We start from the raw sequence: 18,646 nt of genomic DNA, 5'->3' as shown, positions 1-18,646 counted from the left end.
ATTTTCCATTACCCATTTTTCAGTAACGGAAAATCAGTTAATCAGTTTATGAATAATTGTAATATAAATGTGGTATTTTTAACCTGAAAGATATGTTTTAAAGTACATAATTTTATTTCTGTGTAGTTGACCTTGACTTTTTTGAATCACAATCAAAATCTGATAACTTTTTTGATAATTGTGCTATGTGATAACTAATACCATACTTGATATGTAAGAAGCGTAAAGTATTTATATCAAATAAATCATCTTAGACTCAATAAGAAATTGTTTTTCTCTTTATTGCAATGGAAAGGAATCCTGGTTGTGAGCTAGGTATGAACTAGAATGAAACATCAATAAGCTAAATTAAGGGTTTCCTTTTCTTAAAATTTTAGATTTAGGCTGGTTGAACAATGTATATATCAATCCCACTGCCGTGAAAGAATCTATTTTCAATATAATATCTGACAAAGAAATAACTAACGAGCATGAAGCTGCTTGGTTGTTGAAAGCTGTGACATGTATAGACCTTACAACATTGGGTGGAGATGATACAAGGAGTAATGTAGCTAGATTATGCAAAAAAGTGAGGATCATAAGTGCTAGGTGAAAGTTGATATTAAGTTGGTGTTTAATAAAAGGGGTTATTTCCACAGAGAAGTCAGGGATTGATTAGGAAAAACATTTTCTAGTCTAGATCGTTTGTTCCACATAATCAACAATATTCATTCTTAACCTGTAACCGATAAGGTACAATTTTGGTTATATAAGAAGTAATATGAAGTCTCCCAGACTCCTGCCCAAGATTTTTAACTATGTCAACTGTGAAATTTTCAAAAAGGCCCTTTTGGAGAAAACACATTTAAGTTATTTGAAAAATAATATATTTATCTAAAAATCAACTGAAGCTTTCGAGTTAGTCCAGAGTAATATAAAAACATCTCACTTATTGAAAATAAAATATATTCTTGAGGCACTGGAAAAACAACATACACAAAACAAAAAATGCCAAAATATAGACAAGTTTCAATACCCAGGAGTCAGAGAGACTCCACCCCACCGTTTACAGATTAAGTAGCATTGAACCACCTTCTTTGAATTTGAAATGGCTCTTAAAAGCTTTGAAATGAAAGAAATCCAAAAAATTAGGTAGTTTTGCACATTATGATTTCACTTATATATTCTTTTAATAATTTTTGGGAAGATGATTATGACATTATAGGAAATTTTGCAGTAGAGTTTAGTTTTTGAATTTCTACTTGGGTAGATGTTTGATAGATGGCGCCAACTATATTTATTGAATAGTGACTTTAACAAGAGTCACTGTATTATTAAATACAGTTACACATAGAGAAAGTCTTGTCTCTACAGTTACAGTGTCTATCAAAAACTATGCAGTGACTGTAACAACAGTTGCTGGAGCATGATATTAAAACTGGAGTATTAGTATCATGATTTAGAGTCACTGTATTGTAGTATGATAAAGTCATTGTAAACATGGTGACCAAAGATTATAGAGTTAACTCTCTCTTGGTGACTTTATTATTGAATAGAGTGACCAGACCCTATATGATATTTTACTTATTTCCTTACATTTATTTGGGTTAGGGTTACGCATTTCCTGATAATAGGATACAGTGCCTTATTCCAAATGAAAACCATCAACTAAATTTTATTAGGCTGCACATCCTATACGTAAAGATATTTTAAAAAAATTGGGGTTTGGAGAAGAAAATAAACTTCCTATTAGAACTGCTGCGGTTTGTGTATATCCCTCAAGAGTTAAAGATGCAGTAGAAGAATTAGATAAATTGAAGGTATGGAAGAAAGTGAATGTTGCATCAGGTAGCAAGAACCTTCACCCTATTTTATATAAATCACTTCTGAGTTCAATTTTAGTGGCAACTGGCTTCCCATGTGGTCAAACATCATTCCAAACACGCCTTGATGAAATAAAACATGCTATAGAACAAGGTGCAACTGAGATTGATGTAGTGATAAATAGAACTCTAGTACTTACAGGCAAATGGCAAGAATTGTACCAAGAAATTCAACAAATGAAAGAAATTTGTGGTCCTACCATTCATATGAAAACTATTTTAGCAGTTGGGGAACTTGATTCTTTCAATAATGTAAGTTAAAATGTGTAAAAATATATATTTTATATTATGTAGATTTTTTAAATCAATATATTCTTGACATTTCTGAAGGTTTGATTTCAGTATTGATTCAAATGAATTTTTATTTTATATAAATATTTATTTTTCATTCCCATTTTTCTTTTAAATCTAGGTCTATAAAGCTTCCCTTGTTGCAATGATGGCAGGTTCAGATTTCATTAAAACTTCTACAGGCAAGGAATCAATAAATGCTACACTTCCCTATGGTTTGGTGATGGCGCGGGCTATTAGAGAATATTACTTGAAAATGGGATACAAGGTATGTTAGAATTATCCCTCAAGTTAGATTTTTTCATAAGAATTTTTATTTCAAGGTTGGGTTAAAACCTGCTGGTGGTATCAGAACTAGTAAAGATGCTATCAGTTGGCTTATTATGGTGAAGGAAATTTTGGGTCATGATTGGTTGAAAAATGATTTGTTCAGGTTTGGAGCATCAGGTTTGTTGGGTGATATAGAGGCGTCCCTATACACTTTTGTTTATGGCACAAAACCTGAGCCATACTTTTTTTCTATGGGTTGAACAGAAATTTGTTACATTTATGTTTACTCTACATATTGTTGCCATAATCTTTTATACCAGTTTATATTATTTTGGTTTTTGAATATACTATATCCACAGAATTTCTTATTTCATCATCTTTTGAAACCTTGCAACTATTTTATTTCCACAATTTTACCTCAGTAGGAAAATGACTCAAAAGAAATAAATATAATCTTATTACTTCAATAAAAAGTACTCTCCTAATTTATTGAAATGTGGTTCAATACCTAATGGTTATTATTCGATTGTGCAATATACAGAGGTTCTTTTAAAAATATAGGGATGGCTGAATTACTTCCGCCATACAGCTGCTATATGCTTATGCATAAGCATGCAGCTATTGTCTCAATCCACTACTGTGCTATTTTTGCTAATCTATGTGCCATCATCATGATAGGTTTTTTTATTGAGATATCAGAAAGAATGAGGCTGAAAATAATAATACCACCCACTTATTCTAAATTTTATTTCAGTAGAGTACATAGTACAAAATATATAGTTTTTAGTTCTATTTGGTAGAGAGGTAATATAGACATGCTATCTGAGACCACAATCACAATAGAGTTCAATTTTTTCGAGAATGTTCACACCGAGTATATCCAAACTATACTTTATCGACTCCTCGAATCAAACCTTTCACAGTATTTGAGCAAGTACCGTTCAGCGACATGCTTTCAATATAAATCCACATCAGTTGTCATTGTGGTCCGTACTTGATTCTGCATGAAAACCTTCGTGTGGATGGGCATCGTAGTTAACTACTCGAAGTTTACCATGCTTATCGTAAAAACCGTAGTGGCCCTTAACTATACCGGATTTATCCTTCTCCTCGAATCTAAACATCCTGTTGTGCCTGGAAATTCATATACCAAAATTAGTATACCCATTAATAAAAAATTCATATTATATTTAACGAACCGAAAAATGTATCATGCTTGAAGGTCAAATGAAACCACACAATCCGAGTCATTTAAAAAAACTTTATGCCTATGACTAAGAGAATGAAGCATACGCCTTTTGTATGAATTTTTGCATTTATTTCAATATTGCGAACATATCACGACATCTCTCCAAAGTTTCTACACCTTAAAAGGGAAGAAATTAGGTATAGGTACTCTGGGCTTGCCTTTGAGCTGCAATGAATTCATTACAACACTCAATTATTCACAAACCGAATAAAATCATTCGTAAGTATGGATTTATTGTAACAAGCAAACAGTTTTTCCAAATTCTAGGAAAGCGAACGAGTTCCTACAAGACATACCTAAGAAGGGTAAAGCGAACAAGTATTTTCCAACTTAAAGCCGATGAGCCGTTTTGCCAAAAGTCACGCTCCAGAGGACTATTCATGGAGTAACACCAAAAAATTACATAATAATGAAATTATTACGTAAGAAAATATTTAACACGATTTGTTTTACTCAAGAAATCTTGAATTGGTTGCTGGTAAGATTTTATATTATGAAGCTTCTATACGAGAAATGAGATTTAAGTAGGTATTATGGAAAATCGTAATTCCTCAATTCGAAGATGAAATTGATTCATTTCTTTTGTTGGATAAACTAATGAGTATTTAACCATACACTAACCAGCAATCGGTTTTGCACTTGAAATTACGATAAATAATGTATAAAGCGATCTTTCTCACGGGAGTTGAACCTATAATTAGTATGTCGGTGAGAGTGAGTTAAATGTGCAGTATCTATCTATAGTAATATAATCGTGTTCGAATAATGAAGGAAGCGATTTAGCTACTACACGTCAAGTTCAAATGTATTAAATGTATGAATCTGCTGGCCTTTATTTACTGTCTTCTTTGGCCTTGTGCTTATCCAATCGTTGTGCCATATTATGTTGGTCTTTGGTAAATCATATTTTAACTACGGTCTGTTGCTTCCTAATATATGTTATCTGTGAAGCTGAAGATATTAAACCGTTGAAACAATTAGAGAACGCTGCATTTATTTTACTTATTTGTATCCGCTTATAAAATGCTTATTATTCAAGAAAACATGTAGGTTTTCTAGCCTCTAACTGAAAAAATGTCGCATTTACATTGAAATTTTGAAAATGGATAAATTTACTGAGGGACTTGTTAAACTAAGGGCACGTAGTTGGAATATTCATTTTCGGTCTATAGGTTTCATCAATTCAATGAGTGGAAAACGAATTTATTCTGGGAAATTGCTACAAGGATTATGAAAACCCTGATGGATTCTATGGCTAGTTTCCCAAGCATGGAGCTGAGAAGAAAAACAAGAGCGAGAGGCAAAGGTTGTGTCTGTACAACACGAAGATCACAGATCACCGCCTCCTTTTGGCACTGAGGGACCGCATCACTTCCAGAAGTGCTAACCACAACCATTGCCTCACAGAACATTGAAGGCCTATTGATACGCTTGCCGTTTATCGGAGGAAACGAAACTGGTGAACTACATATTAGTATTCTCTTACCATTACCCATTTCTGAATTAGAAATGGCGATTTAGCATTTTAGCATTGTTAAAAAAAAAAAAAATCGGAAATTAGCGAACCTCGTTACAAACATAACATTATTTTGAAATACATATATTTCCTCTTCTGTGGCGGTATTATTGAGGAAAAAGTTAGAATAGGAGAGTAATAATTATAATAAGCATTAAAAGAAGGAGATACGAACATATTTGCACGGATGCAGCAGGCTAGATGAAGAGATGAGCATTGACGGGGGAGTTCACTAGAATATTAAAACTAGTCTAAACAGCAAGAATCTGATCAAAGTGATTAATATCTACGCTTTCTCAGCTTTGAGCTACTCATTTGGTATAATCTAGCTCTTTAACCACCAAGAGATAGATTACCAGCTTTTGAAACACCACTGATTTAGCAATACTACACAGAAAATTAAGAACAATTCTGACGAAACATCATAAACATCACCCTAAGATCTAGAACGAACAGAGCTGTCACGACATCTTGGAGGTTGAGGAATTGTTGATTTATCCAACCCTATGTCTTAGGAAATTGAAGTAGGTACTTCGAGAATATTTCCTGTTTCATCAGAACTTCATCGAGTAGTTAGTGATGCTGATAGTTCATTAGTTCTACTCCCTTAAAGCTCCAACAGGATAATTTGGAAATCATAGAACATTCTGCAGAAAGCAAAATGCAGAAGCTGATTTAGCAAACCTTTGCAACTCCGGATTTTTCACTTATATTGGAGTTCTGTGATCATGGGTAGTAGATTGCTCAGTTTACCCATCCTCCCCAGATATTGACAGACCTTATGATGGGGGGATACAACATATCAGGAGAAAACTGATCACTTCATTTGAGAAAAAGATATCAGAAAACTTCCGACTTTCAATGATCTACTCCTTCTAAGAAACATGAATAAGAATTATTGAAATATGTATTCCAATTACGTTTTACAAATTCATCCAATAGAATAAGTAAGCGGTAAGCGTGCTTTAATAAAGATGTATATGTTGTTACCCTTTGCCAGTATCATAACCCCATTTGTAAGTATGAGGTCCATCATGTCCAACAACGTGAAATGTAAGTCTGTCTCGTGTACTGTCATGATGGGGTATGCCCATAGCAGAGATCAATTGCTGGCTGAGACCCCTAGAGTATCCGTCTTCCGAAGCTGATTGGACAGCGTCTTCATCGTCCTCGTTGTAGTCAGTGTAGCCTGTCGCAGCTTGTAAGGAGTCGTCTTTATGATTCGAAAGTGCCTTGGTTGAATTAAATGGAGTGCCAATTGAGAAAGAGGAGTGAAAAAATGGTTAAATGAGATGAGTGGAACTCAACTTTAAATTCCAGTGAGGCCAAGTTTCCCTTACCTTCAAGTTTTCCAAGTCCTTCTGGTTCTCCAATTTGGCCAACTGGTCGAATTTTTTGTCCAAGTCCTTCTGTTTGTAAACAAGTTCCCTTTCCTCGATGGGCACGAGCTCAATTTCTATCTTAGGCTGAGAAGAGAGAGCTTTGTCTTTGGAGTGAATATCTTTGTTGTACTTCTTGGGGAACTTATTCGTCGGAGTATCCAATTTTGTTAAGGAAGCTGGAAGTTCGTAGAAGAATACGGGGTTATTTTCTGGATTCCAGAGGGTCTCGGACGGTGCTGTAAGATCTGTTGCTGGTGCTGCTAACTCCAAGAAAGTGACGGGAGAGTTTGCCTGTGGTGGTCTAAGCTCGCCGCTTGGTTCTGGAACGTTGAAAGGGACAGCTGCATGAGGAATTCTGGGTAGTTCTTGAATGGTGGAGGCTGCTGCATAAGTATCGTCTTGTGTGAAAACTGGATAGACTCGTGGTTCTAACTGAATCTCTTGTGTATTCCTGATGGTTCTTGCGGTAACCATTGATGATATCAATACCACCATAACCTAGAAAGAATAATTGAATTAAATTACGCGCGATAATGAAGAAAGATAAATCGAACCAATCAATGTGTGTTGGGAGTCCATTAGCATGGAGTTTTTTTGTATACAATTTCTGGTTCGAGGGTTAACGACTTATTTTCTGCTTCTTTCATCTCCGTTACTTGAATACTTTAACGAAGGGAAGCACCACCAACAATTTCGAATAGAAATGCGGATTATTGTTCCCATCATGAAGACCTATGTGTACTTTTTATTCAAGTACCGTAAATTTAAATTTTGTGCGTTAGTACTTCGAACAATAGTAGGAAATTGATAAATTATCTGCAATATAATTACCACAACAAAAACAAATTAATATGTACGTAATTGATATGTTCTTTCATTTTTAATCAATCACCACCCTACGAAAAAGGCATGTTTGTTATAACAAGTTTTCAAAGTAGAAAAACTTTCTCCTTTGAGGATAATAGATATATATTTATCTGAGTACACATTAAATGCTCTTTAATTTCGACATCTACAAAGGAGATGTCAGCGCCTGCTGAGGATGAGAAATAAAATATTCCTCAGCGGATAAGAATTATTTTTCATTTCCTCGTCGAGTGTATTCTGTGCATTCTCCACATTCCTTGTGCTAAAGTTATCGATGAAAATTTCGATGCGAAAATAAAGGTCAAATTTCCTTTCCCCCTATCCGAAAATATAGGTTTTGCTTCCTTTTTGGGACCGTTAAATCGGATTTGAAGTTTTTTTTGCTCATCCTGTATTGTACTATAGATTCTTATTATTACTGTTAACTCCGAACTCTTCAATTTGATTTCAAACGTGTGTAAAGCACATTTCATGAATTCCAATTACAATAAAATCCTGGCGTAAAGATTAATGATTATTGAGTGAATTAGATAACACCAGTACGTTAATTGCGTCATGAAAAATCGGTATGAAAACAGCGTGAATTATGCAGGTTTCTTGACGTATTGTGTCGGATACAATGGTATCAAGTTTGCCTTGTGTCCCTATATGAAGTGTGTTTTTTTGCTGGCAACGTTAAACATAGATTTATTGTCAGTAGCAATTCCACACCTGGATTTTCAGGGTCGGTACAGGAGCAGAATGTTGATTTAAATTGAGTAAGAATTTATTGCATCTTTATGGACGCATACCTCGAACATCTCAGCGAAGATCTAAACGGTTTTCGGTCCAAGGATTTTTTTAATCTTTTGTTTTGAAATATTGATTGTGCGACAAGAATAAAACGCACAAACGAAGAAATAACGTATTTCAATATGATAAGTACTTAGTTACTTTTTATAAATCTAAACAGTCGAAAAAGGTGAATTTTCTCTGAAGCATTTTCATTTCGATACATTTAATGTTCCCAAAAGCGTTATTATTTTGCCCATATGATTGTAATTATCTAATTTCAAGTCCCAAAAATTGTTTCAAACAATTGGGTTGAATTGATTGTTGATTGCGCTCCTCTTGATGTGAGAAAATGTTATACAGCATGTCCCAAATTTGAAAAACGACATCATCGATAACGTTTTGAAATGGCAATTCTAAATTTCTTATGAATATTCGTGAAGGGTATACCTTTCATCTACATATTCGTACAAAGTATTCAAATCTTATTCCTTGTCGTCAAAAATATATTCAACAAACATCAACTAATTCGAAGATCAGTAAATCTGATTCCACTTGATGAAATAATTCGAGGAGTTTCAAAAGGTTCATCATTTTTTGTCCAATGAAAACTCAAGACGGCATTTTGTCTGATTTTCCAAAGAAATTGCAACTTCGGTTCTTTAAATGAAAACATATACCATGCATGGGCTCGTTGGAAAGATCACGGAAAATGGAATGTCACCACTATCTTTGTTTTTCTCATAGTTTCGTTGTGAAAAAAGGCCTTTCAAAAAAATGAATTTGACACTTGAACTAAAAATTACATGAAATAAAAATAAACAGTAATGACTTTGGAGGAAGATTAGTTTTTTCCTGAGTTGTTGTGTAGGGTTAAAGCTAAAAGGGGTTGGAACTCAATTTAACTGCTTAATTTTAAGTTCCTCATCCATGGATATGGGGAAGCGGCAAGAAAAATGAAGAAAACACCCAATTTTATTCATTAAAAATCGGTTTTCAGCGTTTTTATTTTGAGTTATTGCTTGAAGAAATATTGGTTCTATTCCAGACTTATGCCCAACCCTGTATTCTTCTGTATGCGCTCTATTTTGGAGAAGTCTTCCCGACGCGGCGTTTTCATCAGGAAAATATGTTACAGCAGTTATGTCATCGATGTTGGCGCCGTTCATTTCTCCACCGTTGAACCCATATTTACCTTCTGATATGAAACTTAACCGAAAACAATTCGCAATCACACCTACACGTGTTCTGCAACAATCGTGGTAGGTAAGACAATGGCCGCGATGCTTGAAGTTGTTTGTATTGTTTGGAAACGAAACCAATTAATTCGACGAAAAAAAACTATGGTTGCGCAATAAAAATTCATCATCTCCGATTTTAATAATAAGATCGTGATCGACGTTGCGATAAATTAGGTTCGCGAACGTGTATTATTTTCAACAACGTGGTAGCATTATTTGTGGTTGAGGTCGTTCAAGTTCAAAGTCGAACTTTGTTTGGAATTGATGTCGCTGGAAATTCCAGATTTATGGCAGAAACTATTCGAGCTGGAATAATAGAACTGTGTTTCGAACCAATGCTTTACTTGTAGGTATATGCTAGACGTTTTATATCTTGATGAAAGGCGTTTCATGGACTTGAGAACTCTACAGGCTCATTTGAAGCGTTTTACCACCTACTATTTTCACCATTTCTATGTACCAATTCCGTTTATTATATCGACGATTCATTTCAGTAGTTTTTATCGAAGGAGTTCACCAACAAGTGACATAGATTAATTTTTATGGGAATTATGGGAATCAATATTCCCCAAATTCGAGCGTGTCAGATTAATATAAAGGGAGATACCTCTGCGCAAAAATTAGACCTATATATAGGAGGTATTGTCTCGACCAGCCTGTCAGAATAGTAACAAAAAAGATCATTGTACAGGGTGGGCAAAATTGGTGATACCTGAACTACAACTTTTTAACCCAACGAGATAGAGAAAAATGAATGTACCATTCATGTCGTCTTTTTCCGAGAAACTAATGATGCCATCAACTGCATATCTCTATCTTCTTTTGTTTTTAAGTTATAGGCCAATATTTAAATTTGGGCGATTTCAACTTTGGTCATTATCTCCGTTTCTGTTTGTGCTAGGATGTTGAAATGAAGACATTATACAGACACTTTTTTCATAGCAATCCAGTGGCGTACTATGATTTTTTCCTACAGGTTTATTTGCTGAGCTATAACATGAAGTTGTATTTTTTCTTATGAAAACAGTAGTTTAAAATGACTTAAAATGAATCGCCATTTTTTTACCGTTTCAGAAATATATTATACATCACCCTCAGTCTTTCTAAGTCCTTTTAAACTACTGTTTTCATAAGAAAAAATACATCTTTATGTTATAGCTCAGCAAATACACCTGTTGGAAAAAATCATAGTACGCCACTGGGTTGCTATCAAAAAAGGGTCTGCATAATGTTTTCATTTCAACATCCTAGCTTAAATAGAAACGGAGATAATGAACAAAGTTGAAACTTTAATTTTGACCTATAACTGGAAAACAAAAGAAGATAGAGTAATGCAGTTGATGGCATTATTAGTCTCTCTAAAAAAGACGACCGTAATGTGCATTTTCCTCTATCTCGTTGGGTTGAAAAATTTGTTATTCAGGTATCACCAATTTTGCCCACCCTGTACATACTCGAGAGTGCCAAATTAAGATATATTTGGTTAATTACATGTTGAAAAGTATACATTCCCTTAATATGACGATTTAAGCGAGTCGAAAATGTGTTGGAGGGCACCAAACTTGCAAAAAACAAGTCACGTGTACATTCCCAAACGCGGTGTTTTTTTTTTTCTTATTTTGAAGTTAATGATTCAAGAATAAAACCCAAACAATATAATCCAATACTTTCAGCAAGCCGAATGAATAAAAATTTGCCACAAAGGTTACAAATTGAGATTTTCTGAATTATCTCCTCAACTGGGCTTCAAATCGTTGCAGCATTCATTATAAAAGTTGTAGAGCATAACATTTTCTACAAATTTCGACCGAAGCATTTTTTTTTACGATGAATATACATTAGACTAGGATTCTACATTGACTATTTTATGCCCTTTCGCATGTATGGCTAAGCTCCACGCCATCATCACCCTCTAGCTTGAAAACCGTTAAGAATGTGTAAAATTACATCAGACAAAAGTTTTTAGGATTTTATTACCTACAACTTTCATAATGAACACAAAAACGATTAGAGGTACAGCGTAAGGTATATAAAGTATATTTATCTGGCACGCTCTAGTATGTACACCAGAGGATTTTTTTTACATATTTGAAAACCTCCAGACGCTTTCCCCAGCGCTGAAAATGCATACATCATAGCATCTTTTTTTCTTTCTACGATCTTTGTTCAAAATCCACTGGGTCTCCACGACGCTCGAGTAAATCCCGATTTAGCATCGTGGGCTCCCCAACTAATAGATGCCAGGTTCGAAAGTGAATCAGTTGGGAAATTTGTTTCAAATTTTATGAGAGTTGAAATACTTCGATGACTTCGGAAATAACGAACATCTGTGTGGAATATGCAGTGTTGTATTGTCTTCGAATAGCAACTCTCTGATATTTCATTCTCTTCCTTTCTGAGTTGCGGAAATTGCCGGGTAGGTAATAGAAAGCTGGTAGAACAAGGAGAACAATTAGTAGATTTGAATATTTTTTCATCGGTTGTCCACTAGTGCACCGCAGAAATCAATAATAAGTACAATTTCTCGATATGCCAATTAGGAGAGATTCAGGCGTGACCATGTTTGTTCAAAGTATTAGGGAAGTGATAGTTTGATAGAAAGTATGAAAGATTGGTGCTTCGATCAAGTTCACTATCATTGAAAATCATTGAACTATCAAGTGTTTACGTTGTCGAAAGTGAAAGGTCCAATATCGGAAGCAATATTGGCAGGTCTCTTTTGCATGTAAATCACTGAAGAGGTTACTAATTTCCTGCATGTTTATTTTCGAAAATAACTTTTTTGCCCATAGAACTCTATTCCCTGTGAGATGTTGAGGATTTGAATAATTATACTACAAATTCTTCAGCTAACGTCGTGACTTGAATCTAAACATTGTGTATTATCCATATACTATATACATACTTGTAAATAGGGTGCAAATGAAAATTTGCGATAAATAGTGTGCGTCTTTCATATGATGTTTCCTGAACAAAACCTATTTTGCTCCCTGAAGATACCATAAACTGAGAGATATAAAATTTAGCAGACATTCTATGGGGGCGAGAAGGCAATCAAAATTGGTGGTGTTCCCAAGGGATAGAAGAAGCCACTCCTTAAATTTTTTTTTGCTTGATTCATTTTTAACAATCAAGATTTCTTGTGATTTCTTGCTAAAATTAACCCTCTAATACCCAAGTCCGCCTTGAGACTGGTTGCATATAAGTGGATAAAAAATTATTTTGCCCATGTCCCCTTCAGTATAGGTTCATTTTGTGAGTATACAGGTGTTAATGTAAATCAGTTAACTATTTGCGAAAAAAAGATGTAGATTACATAAGCTAATTTGAAACTAGACGGAAATAATTTCAAAAAAGAAAAAAAAACTTGGGCATTAGAGGGTTAACGGTTTTTGAGAAAAAATAGTTTTCCAACACATACGAAAAAATGAAACGAATATATTCACATTTGATTTGTCATCTTTGACCAAACCTACAGTCGGTAGTTGAATTTTGAAGCACGTTTTTTACTAATTGAATCGCATATTGAATAATGAATAAGTATCTTTATGCCAAACAATGGCACTATTGCTTGATACTTATTACACTTGCTAATTGCAAGGTCACTAACGTTGAAGCCAGACTTCTTTTATTCAACCCCTTGTGAAAAAAAGGACATACAGATTTATTCATAACAGACGGAATTACCTTTATCGAATCATAGCAGGAAATCTTAAACAATTAAGTTCCTATATACATATCATTTCGTATTTGGTTTCATTTTTCTTCGCGGTATTTGTTTCAAAATTGCAACTTCCTGTAGAAGAGTGGCATAAAACCTACGAATGACCTAATTGGTGTAAAGATAGTGCCTACTTCTAATTAGTTCTTTGTTCTATGGAATATTCTGAAGACTTCTGAAGAACTTGTAGCGTTTATTACTTTCTGAATTCTGGGAAATGAATAGATATCAGAAGTGATTCGTTATTGTTATTGAAAGGTGGAAACTACAACAGTCGTATTAATTTCGTTAGAGTGGTTGTTTTAAGGTAATTTATCGTGGGAATAATAGCCATTTCATGAATTATTCATTGTGTCAAATATATATTTTAGAGGAATCGTGATCATGTATAAATCGTGTTTTGGCTCTGTGTCAAGGTGAATACGTGTTGTTGTATTTCCTAGATAAATATTGTATGAATTACTGAAAAAGTTTGCTTAAAGTTTGTTTCTTTGCCTAAAAATATTTAACAATCAGGCATCTCATGTTTTCACTGGTGTTAAATGAAGATATTTAATTGATATAATTTTCCTTGAATTCATTTATTCAGGCATATATCTAATTAGTATCCAAAATACTCAATACTCAAATCTCGAATATTTCCAAAGATATCCGAAAAGTCACATATTCCCTAAAAAAATTCTTTTAGGAAATATGTGACTTTTCGGATATCTTTGGAAATATTCGAGATTTCGATTTTTTTGACTTTTAAATTGAATATGGTATTTTTACAACAAAGAGGTAATTCAATTGATGAAGAGTAGGTATTATCACTATACATTATGAACCTTCTGTTATAATTTTGTATTTTGACGAATCAAAAAGATCCCCTGAAAAATAACGAGAATATTGCTGGTTTATTGTACGAAATTATCGCAATTTCTAATCACGAAGAAATCTGTCACTGAGTCAAATAATTACTACGGAGATTAGTGATAAAACGAGATATGACATTAATATGCGAATAGTTGAAATCAGAACCAACGAATTAATTTGTTGATAACCGCGTAAATTGAATTCGCTGACGTAAATAGAACAGTACCTATTAACTTTCGCTATCGAAATCAAGATCGTATCATGAAAAGATTTGCTTTCGACTTAATCAGACTGAGAATGAGTCTGTCAGCAAGAAATGTAACAATTTCTGCTGGAAATCTCGATTCCATTCACAGAAACGTTTGTGGAGATCGATTTTTCCAACGTCACTTAAGTCTATCTTGGAAACGAAGTAGGAATAGTCAGTACCTAATAATAATAAAAATCAAAATGATTTTGAGGAGGGATGCTGATGAAGGTTACAGATTTATTTCAGTAACTCCTTCAAATAATTCTTCTTGAAATATCCATCGAAAATTTTTGTTTTGTGAATGAAATTTGGTGGGTTTTGAGTAATAATTAATGCGCATTTGCATTTTTTCACATACAATTAGAAATCTTTGAATTGGTCGTTCAATTTGTGACAAAAATCTCTCATGACTTTTTTTCGTATGAGGCGCCATTTTTATATGCGAGTAAAAACATCTCAACCAGTAGGTATTTTTCATTTCTTTAGTACACCATCTAATAGTGACTAAACAGGGTGTTTCATAACTATTGGGACATAGGCTATAGCCTAGAATAATATTTTCTCCGAAGTTCGAAAGTCCTTTATTAAAAGAATTAGAAAAGGCATAGAAGTCGGAGGAGGCCACGTAGCACATTTAATTTAAGTTTTTTCTTTTTATATTACATTGTTTTTAATTATGCTTTATCGTCGAAATAAATAAATAAAATAAATAAATCGTTACTTCAAATCCCCTTGCGATGCTCTGAACTGTTAAATTGTGTTTTTCTTAAAAACGGATGAAAAAATATATACAGCGGCAAATTATTAGCAAAAAAGAAAAAAAATTCAACTTTAACGCCCTCTATCTTTTTCCACAGCAATATTTCATTGAGGTATATTTGGTCTTTGGTCCTATCGCCATATTTTGGTCCAAACAATCTGCCCTTAGCCTATGTCCCAATAGTTATGAATCACCCTGTATAGGCTAATATCAACATCCAGTTAATACGAGCTACCTCTCAAAACCACCAAAACTTATATGGCAAATGTAATTATTTTTTCATGCAAAATCAATAGGTAGGTACCTGAAATTGTTCGCACATATTCACTGACGGCCTATATTTTTATGGACTCGATTCTGGGAAATATTGGAGTAGCAAAAAAATTTGAATTTGATTAAAAAAACACAATTCATGGTGGAGAATTCAAAATCCGAGATTATTATACGAATTACATTAAAATTATTGGATAATCCGTTTTATATCCAGTTTAATAGCTGAAACTTTATGCCAAGTTACCCAAACGGAATAGAATTGCTTACATTTTCTCAGTTATCCCGGAAAAACAGTGAAAATCTTAATAAATACCTAGAAAAACGTCGTGTTATAGAGTTCAATTACGTAATACGATTGTGCATTGTTTCACATTGCTAATAAAATGGAAATTGACTCAATCTGTTTGTGATTTAACGAATGATTATTATTTAAGCCTTCCTTTTGTTGGAGAAATGTGCTGCATTTTGAAATCCATATACGGAAGTGGTTTCGCGCTTATTCCACTGTTGGGGTCTCTATCAATTCTCACTTAGTTATGCGCCTATATTTTGTTTACATCAATCTTAGGTATGATCTTTGTTCTTGAATGTCAATGCCTTCTTATACTTCTTCAAGAGAAAATTAATTAAAACCTACCACTGAAGTATGTCGATTAGAAAAGAAGATTTGTTTCACTTTTATGTACCAAATATACAAATTGATATACCTTTGTATTTACACTTACACTTCTAAGTATATTACTCTTGCTGTCTCATTTTCGTATCTAAATCTATAATGCAATATTCAGTTTGTAATAACCCTTAATTAGGTAGGCGCATGGGGCCTCGAGTGACCCCACAAAAATAATGGACATCAGGTCAGGACAGGAGTGTAACTACTAAATCGGACAAGAAATACAAGAATAAGTGAAAAACTTAGTGTTTAAGCAATCATGTCTTATAAATGTTATTGTTGTTTTACTTATTTATGCTGCTCAATATAATCATCGACTACTAAGTATAGTAGAAATGGAAATCATATCGTTATCTAGCTTCAACAAATATTTTTGGTTAACGTATTTTCTAGTCTACTATAATTCTTGTTTATTTGGATTTGGATCGTTTTCTGATCATCGAAGCACTTGTTACTGAGTTTTTTTCACGAATCCTGTACCAGTTTCAGTAATTATAATTTTTTTAAAATTTTTGAAATGATGGACACAAATTTCGACGTCTCAAAACTATACTCAACTCACCAATTTATCTGTGATTGCCATGATCGGAAAATTGTTTCTAACAAATCACTGATTCGTAAGACGCGCGGATTAAACAAAACACTGGCGGCCGGCGTCAACTATTTATAGTTTTCGATCTGTGTTACTCCCGCTCACCTACTAGATCCGTACGTCATGGTAGAAGCGATGCATCGCTTCCGAACGTTCTTGTTCTTGATTTATTCTTCTTCAATTATCAATTACCATGTAGGCGATTATGTTTATTATCGTTAAAAGACTAGTGTTATCAACGCCGATTGGCAATCCAAGCAATCAAGATGGCGTGTCTGTTGCATGGAAATTTCGACTGATGTCAAGGTCGCGTTGGTGTGAATTTATGTTTTATGGATTTCGTTTGTGTTATTGTTTCGTAATATCGATCAGAAGATATTCCAAAAGTTTCTTTGAAGGTAGAAGTAGAGGTTTTTCTCTCAGACCGACTTTTGTACCGTCAACAGGAGGTTTAGAAGGCTCAAGGATAGCCTAAGGAGCTGTCAAAGCCTTTCTTTCTATTTTATTCCTTTGTGGTCTCTTTTGATCCTGAGGAAATTTGAAATTTCTCTATTTGCAGACTTTAACATCGCACAAAAGGCTAGAGAGAGAGAGAGAGAGATATTTTTTGCCTATCAAGATGCACTCAACGTCATATGCATACTCTGTGTCGTTAGACGTAGGCACAACACTATGATGTTTCGTAGGTTTTTACAGTATCTCAAGCATTCGGTTCTCATTACTTCTTCTTCTTCCACTTTTGAATAGGACTATGTCCTGTGTTTTCTGATTTCTGCCTGTTATTGTGTTTCCTGGGACAACGAGTTCCAGCTCTCTTTCCAACGCTTTGGAGGGCGCCCTAATGGTCTGCGTGTGCTGGGTTTTTGTGTTTCCGCCCATTTGGCTAGTCTCTCATCCGGCATCCTCTCCACGTGGTCTCTCCAGAAACTCCTGCGTGCTCTCACCCATCTGACGACATCCTGCACCTCCAGTTCTGCCCTTATGTCTGAACTCCTCATTACTCTTAACATTTTTTAATTAAACTACCACTCAATTCACAATATCCTTTGAACTGAAACCAAAAAAAGAAGCAATCTAATTGGCAAATCGAGTATAACTAGAACCGCAATTGGATGTTGGTTCTTTCTTAGATGTTTCATAGGATGCCTTCATAAAAAGTGTCGCGTCTTCCTCCCTTATTCTGGAGCAAAATATTCTTTCAAATGTAAAAGGTAAGATTCAAAATGCTCTAGGCCCACTTGCACATAAGCAGATTTTAGGGAATGGTGCCTTTTTCTTTAAGATCAATGTAATCCTGATGTCTACGAAGTTTTTTTCGTGATTCCATGTTAATTTTGTATACTTGAAGTTATTGTTGAAATTAAGTTCCTCATTTATGAATATTCCTGATTGAAATAATATTTTATACTTATCAGTATTTAATCATTTCAACAGCCTCGTCTAGAATAATATCGATAAAATCAAAATGTAATTCATTCTGCCTTGAATCATTTGAGGATCACCGGATATATTTCGTGTGAAGACAGAAGGGATATTAGTGCAATTACCTGATTACACATTTATTGATTCTATTCCAGTCCATGGGATTCACTGCTTCATTTGATGGACTAAGTTTTTTGGATTTAATACGAAGAATTGCTTTCAGACAAAGATGGAGGTATAATAGGGAATATCGGAGAATTGGAGGTATAAATAAACTGCTCCACAATAGTTAGGGATATCGTATTCAATCGTTTTTGAAAGTATGTAAACTTCGAGAAAATCGCTGTAAAATCATTTAAAACTCAATAACAACTTGAGTCGATCCAATAAAAATCAGTATGAGACATTTGCAATCTGGTCGCCTTTTTTCTGAAGTTAGGTTCCTTGCATATGCTTCATGAATGCTCTTATTTTGAAATGAAGTCAGTTTATCAACGGCTTCGATTTGAAACGAGTTTTCTGAAAATGCCGAGACTTAAATTAACAAACGCTGAGGCTAATAGGGCTATCGGAATGCTACAGGGTGGCCTAACTCAGGTTGTTGTAGCGGAAAGGTTCCAAGTCAGCCAAAGTGTGATATCTCGACTTTGG

At 34.2% G+C, this 18,646-nt stretch overlaps 2 protein-coding genes across 2 annotated transcripts; one reads left to right on the top strand and one right to left on the bottom strand.

Annotated features, from left to right (window-relative positions):
• The first annotated feature begins 149 nt into the window (after window positions 1-149).
• LOC123311104 (deoxyribose-phosphate aldolase) lies at window positions 150-2,784 on the top strand. The gene is made up of 6 exons (XM_044894881.1): window positions 150-315; window positions 378-568; window positions 1,662-1,827; window positions 1,882-2,114; window positions 2,275-2,421; window positions 2,477-2,784. Exons 1-6 carry the CDS (start codon window positions 288-290, stop codon window positions 2,681-2,683), a joined length of 972 nt encoding a protein of 323 aa, XP_044750816.1. The 5' UTR covers window positions 150-287; the 3' UTR covers window positions 2,684-2,784.
• Window positions 2,785-3,155: 371 nt separating this feature from the next.
• LOC123310856 lies at window positions 3,156-16,702 on the bottom strand. The gene is made up of 5 exons (XM_044894537.1): window positions 16,544-16,702; window positions 6,529-7,068; window positions 6,177-6,420; window positions 3,831-3,837; window positions 3,156-3,557 (listed from the first exon to the last, which is right to left on the bottom strand). Exons 1-5 carry the CDS (start codon window positions 16,562-16,564, stop codon window positions 3,395-3,397), a joined length of 975 nt encoding a protein of 324 aa, XP_044750472.1. The 5' UTR covers window positions 16,565-16,702; the 3' UTR covers window positions 3,156-3,394.
• Between the last annotated feature and the right edge of the window lie 1,944 nt (window positions 16,703-18,646).

Source organism: Coccinella septempunctata, chromosome 4 (assembly GCF_907165205.1).
Source record: "Coccinella septempunctata chromosome 4, icCocSept1.1, whole genome shotgun sequence".
In the NCBI taxonomy this organism is placed as follows: domain Eukaryota; kingdom Metazoa; phylum Arthropoda; class Insecta; order Coleoptera; family Coccinellidae; genus Coccinella; species Coccinella septempunctata.
This window is presented reverse-complemented; position numbering and strand designations above follow the sequence as displayed.

Bases quoted from the DNA above. Each gene is read 5' to 3' on its own strand.
- LOC123310856 (XM_044894537.1), bottom strand. From the start codon at position 16,564: ATGGCAATCACAGATAAATTG. The intron at 7,069-16,543 runs GTGAGTTGAGTA...TATTCTTTCTAG, and splicing joins TGGCAATCACAGATAAATTG to GTTATGGTGGTATTGATATC. The intron at 6,421-6,528 runs GTAAGGGAAACT...AATTCAACCAAG, and splicing joins AGGACTTGGAAAACTTGAAG to GCACTTTCGAATCATAAAGA.
- LOC123311104 (XM_044894881.1), top strand. From the start codon at position 288: ATGGAAAGGAATCCTGGTTGTGAGCTAG. The intron at 1,828-1,881 runs GTAGCAAGAACC...GTTCAATTTTAG, and splicing joins GAAAGTGAATGTTGCATCAG to TGGCAACTGGCTTCCCATGT. The intron at 2,422-2,476 runs GTATGTTAGAAT...TTTTATTTCAAG, and splicing joins ACTTGAAAATGGGATACAAG to GTTGGGTTAAAACCTGCTGG.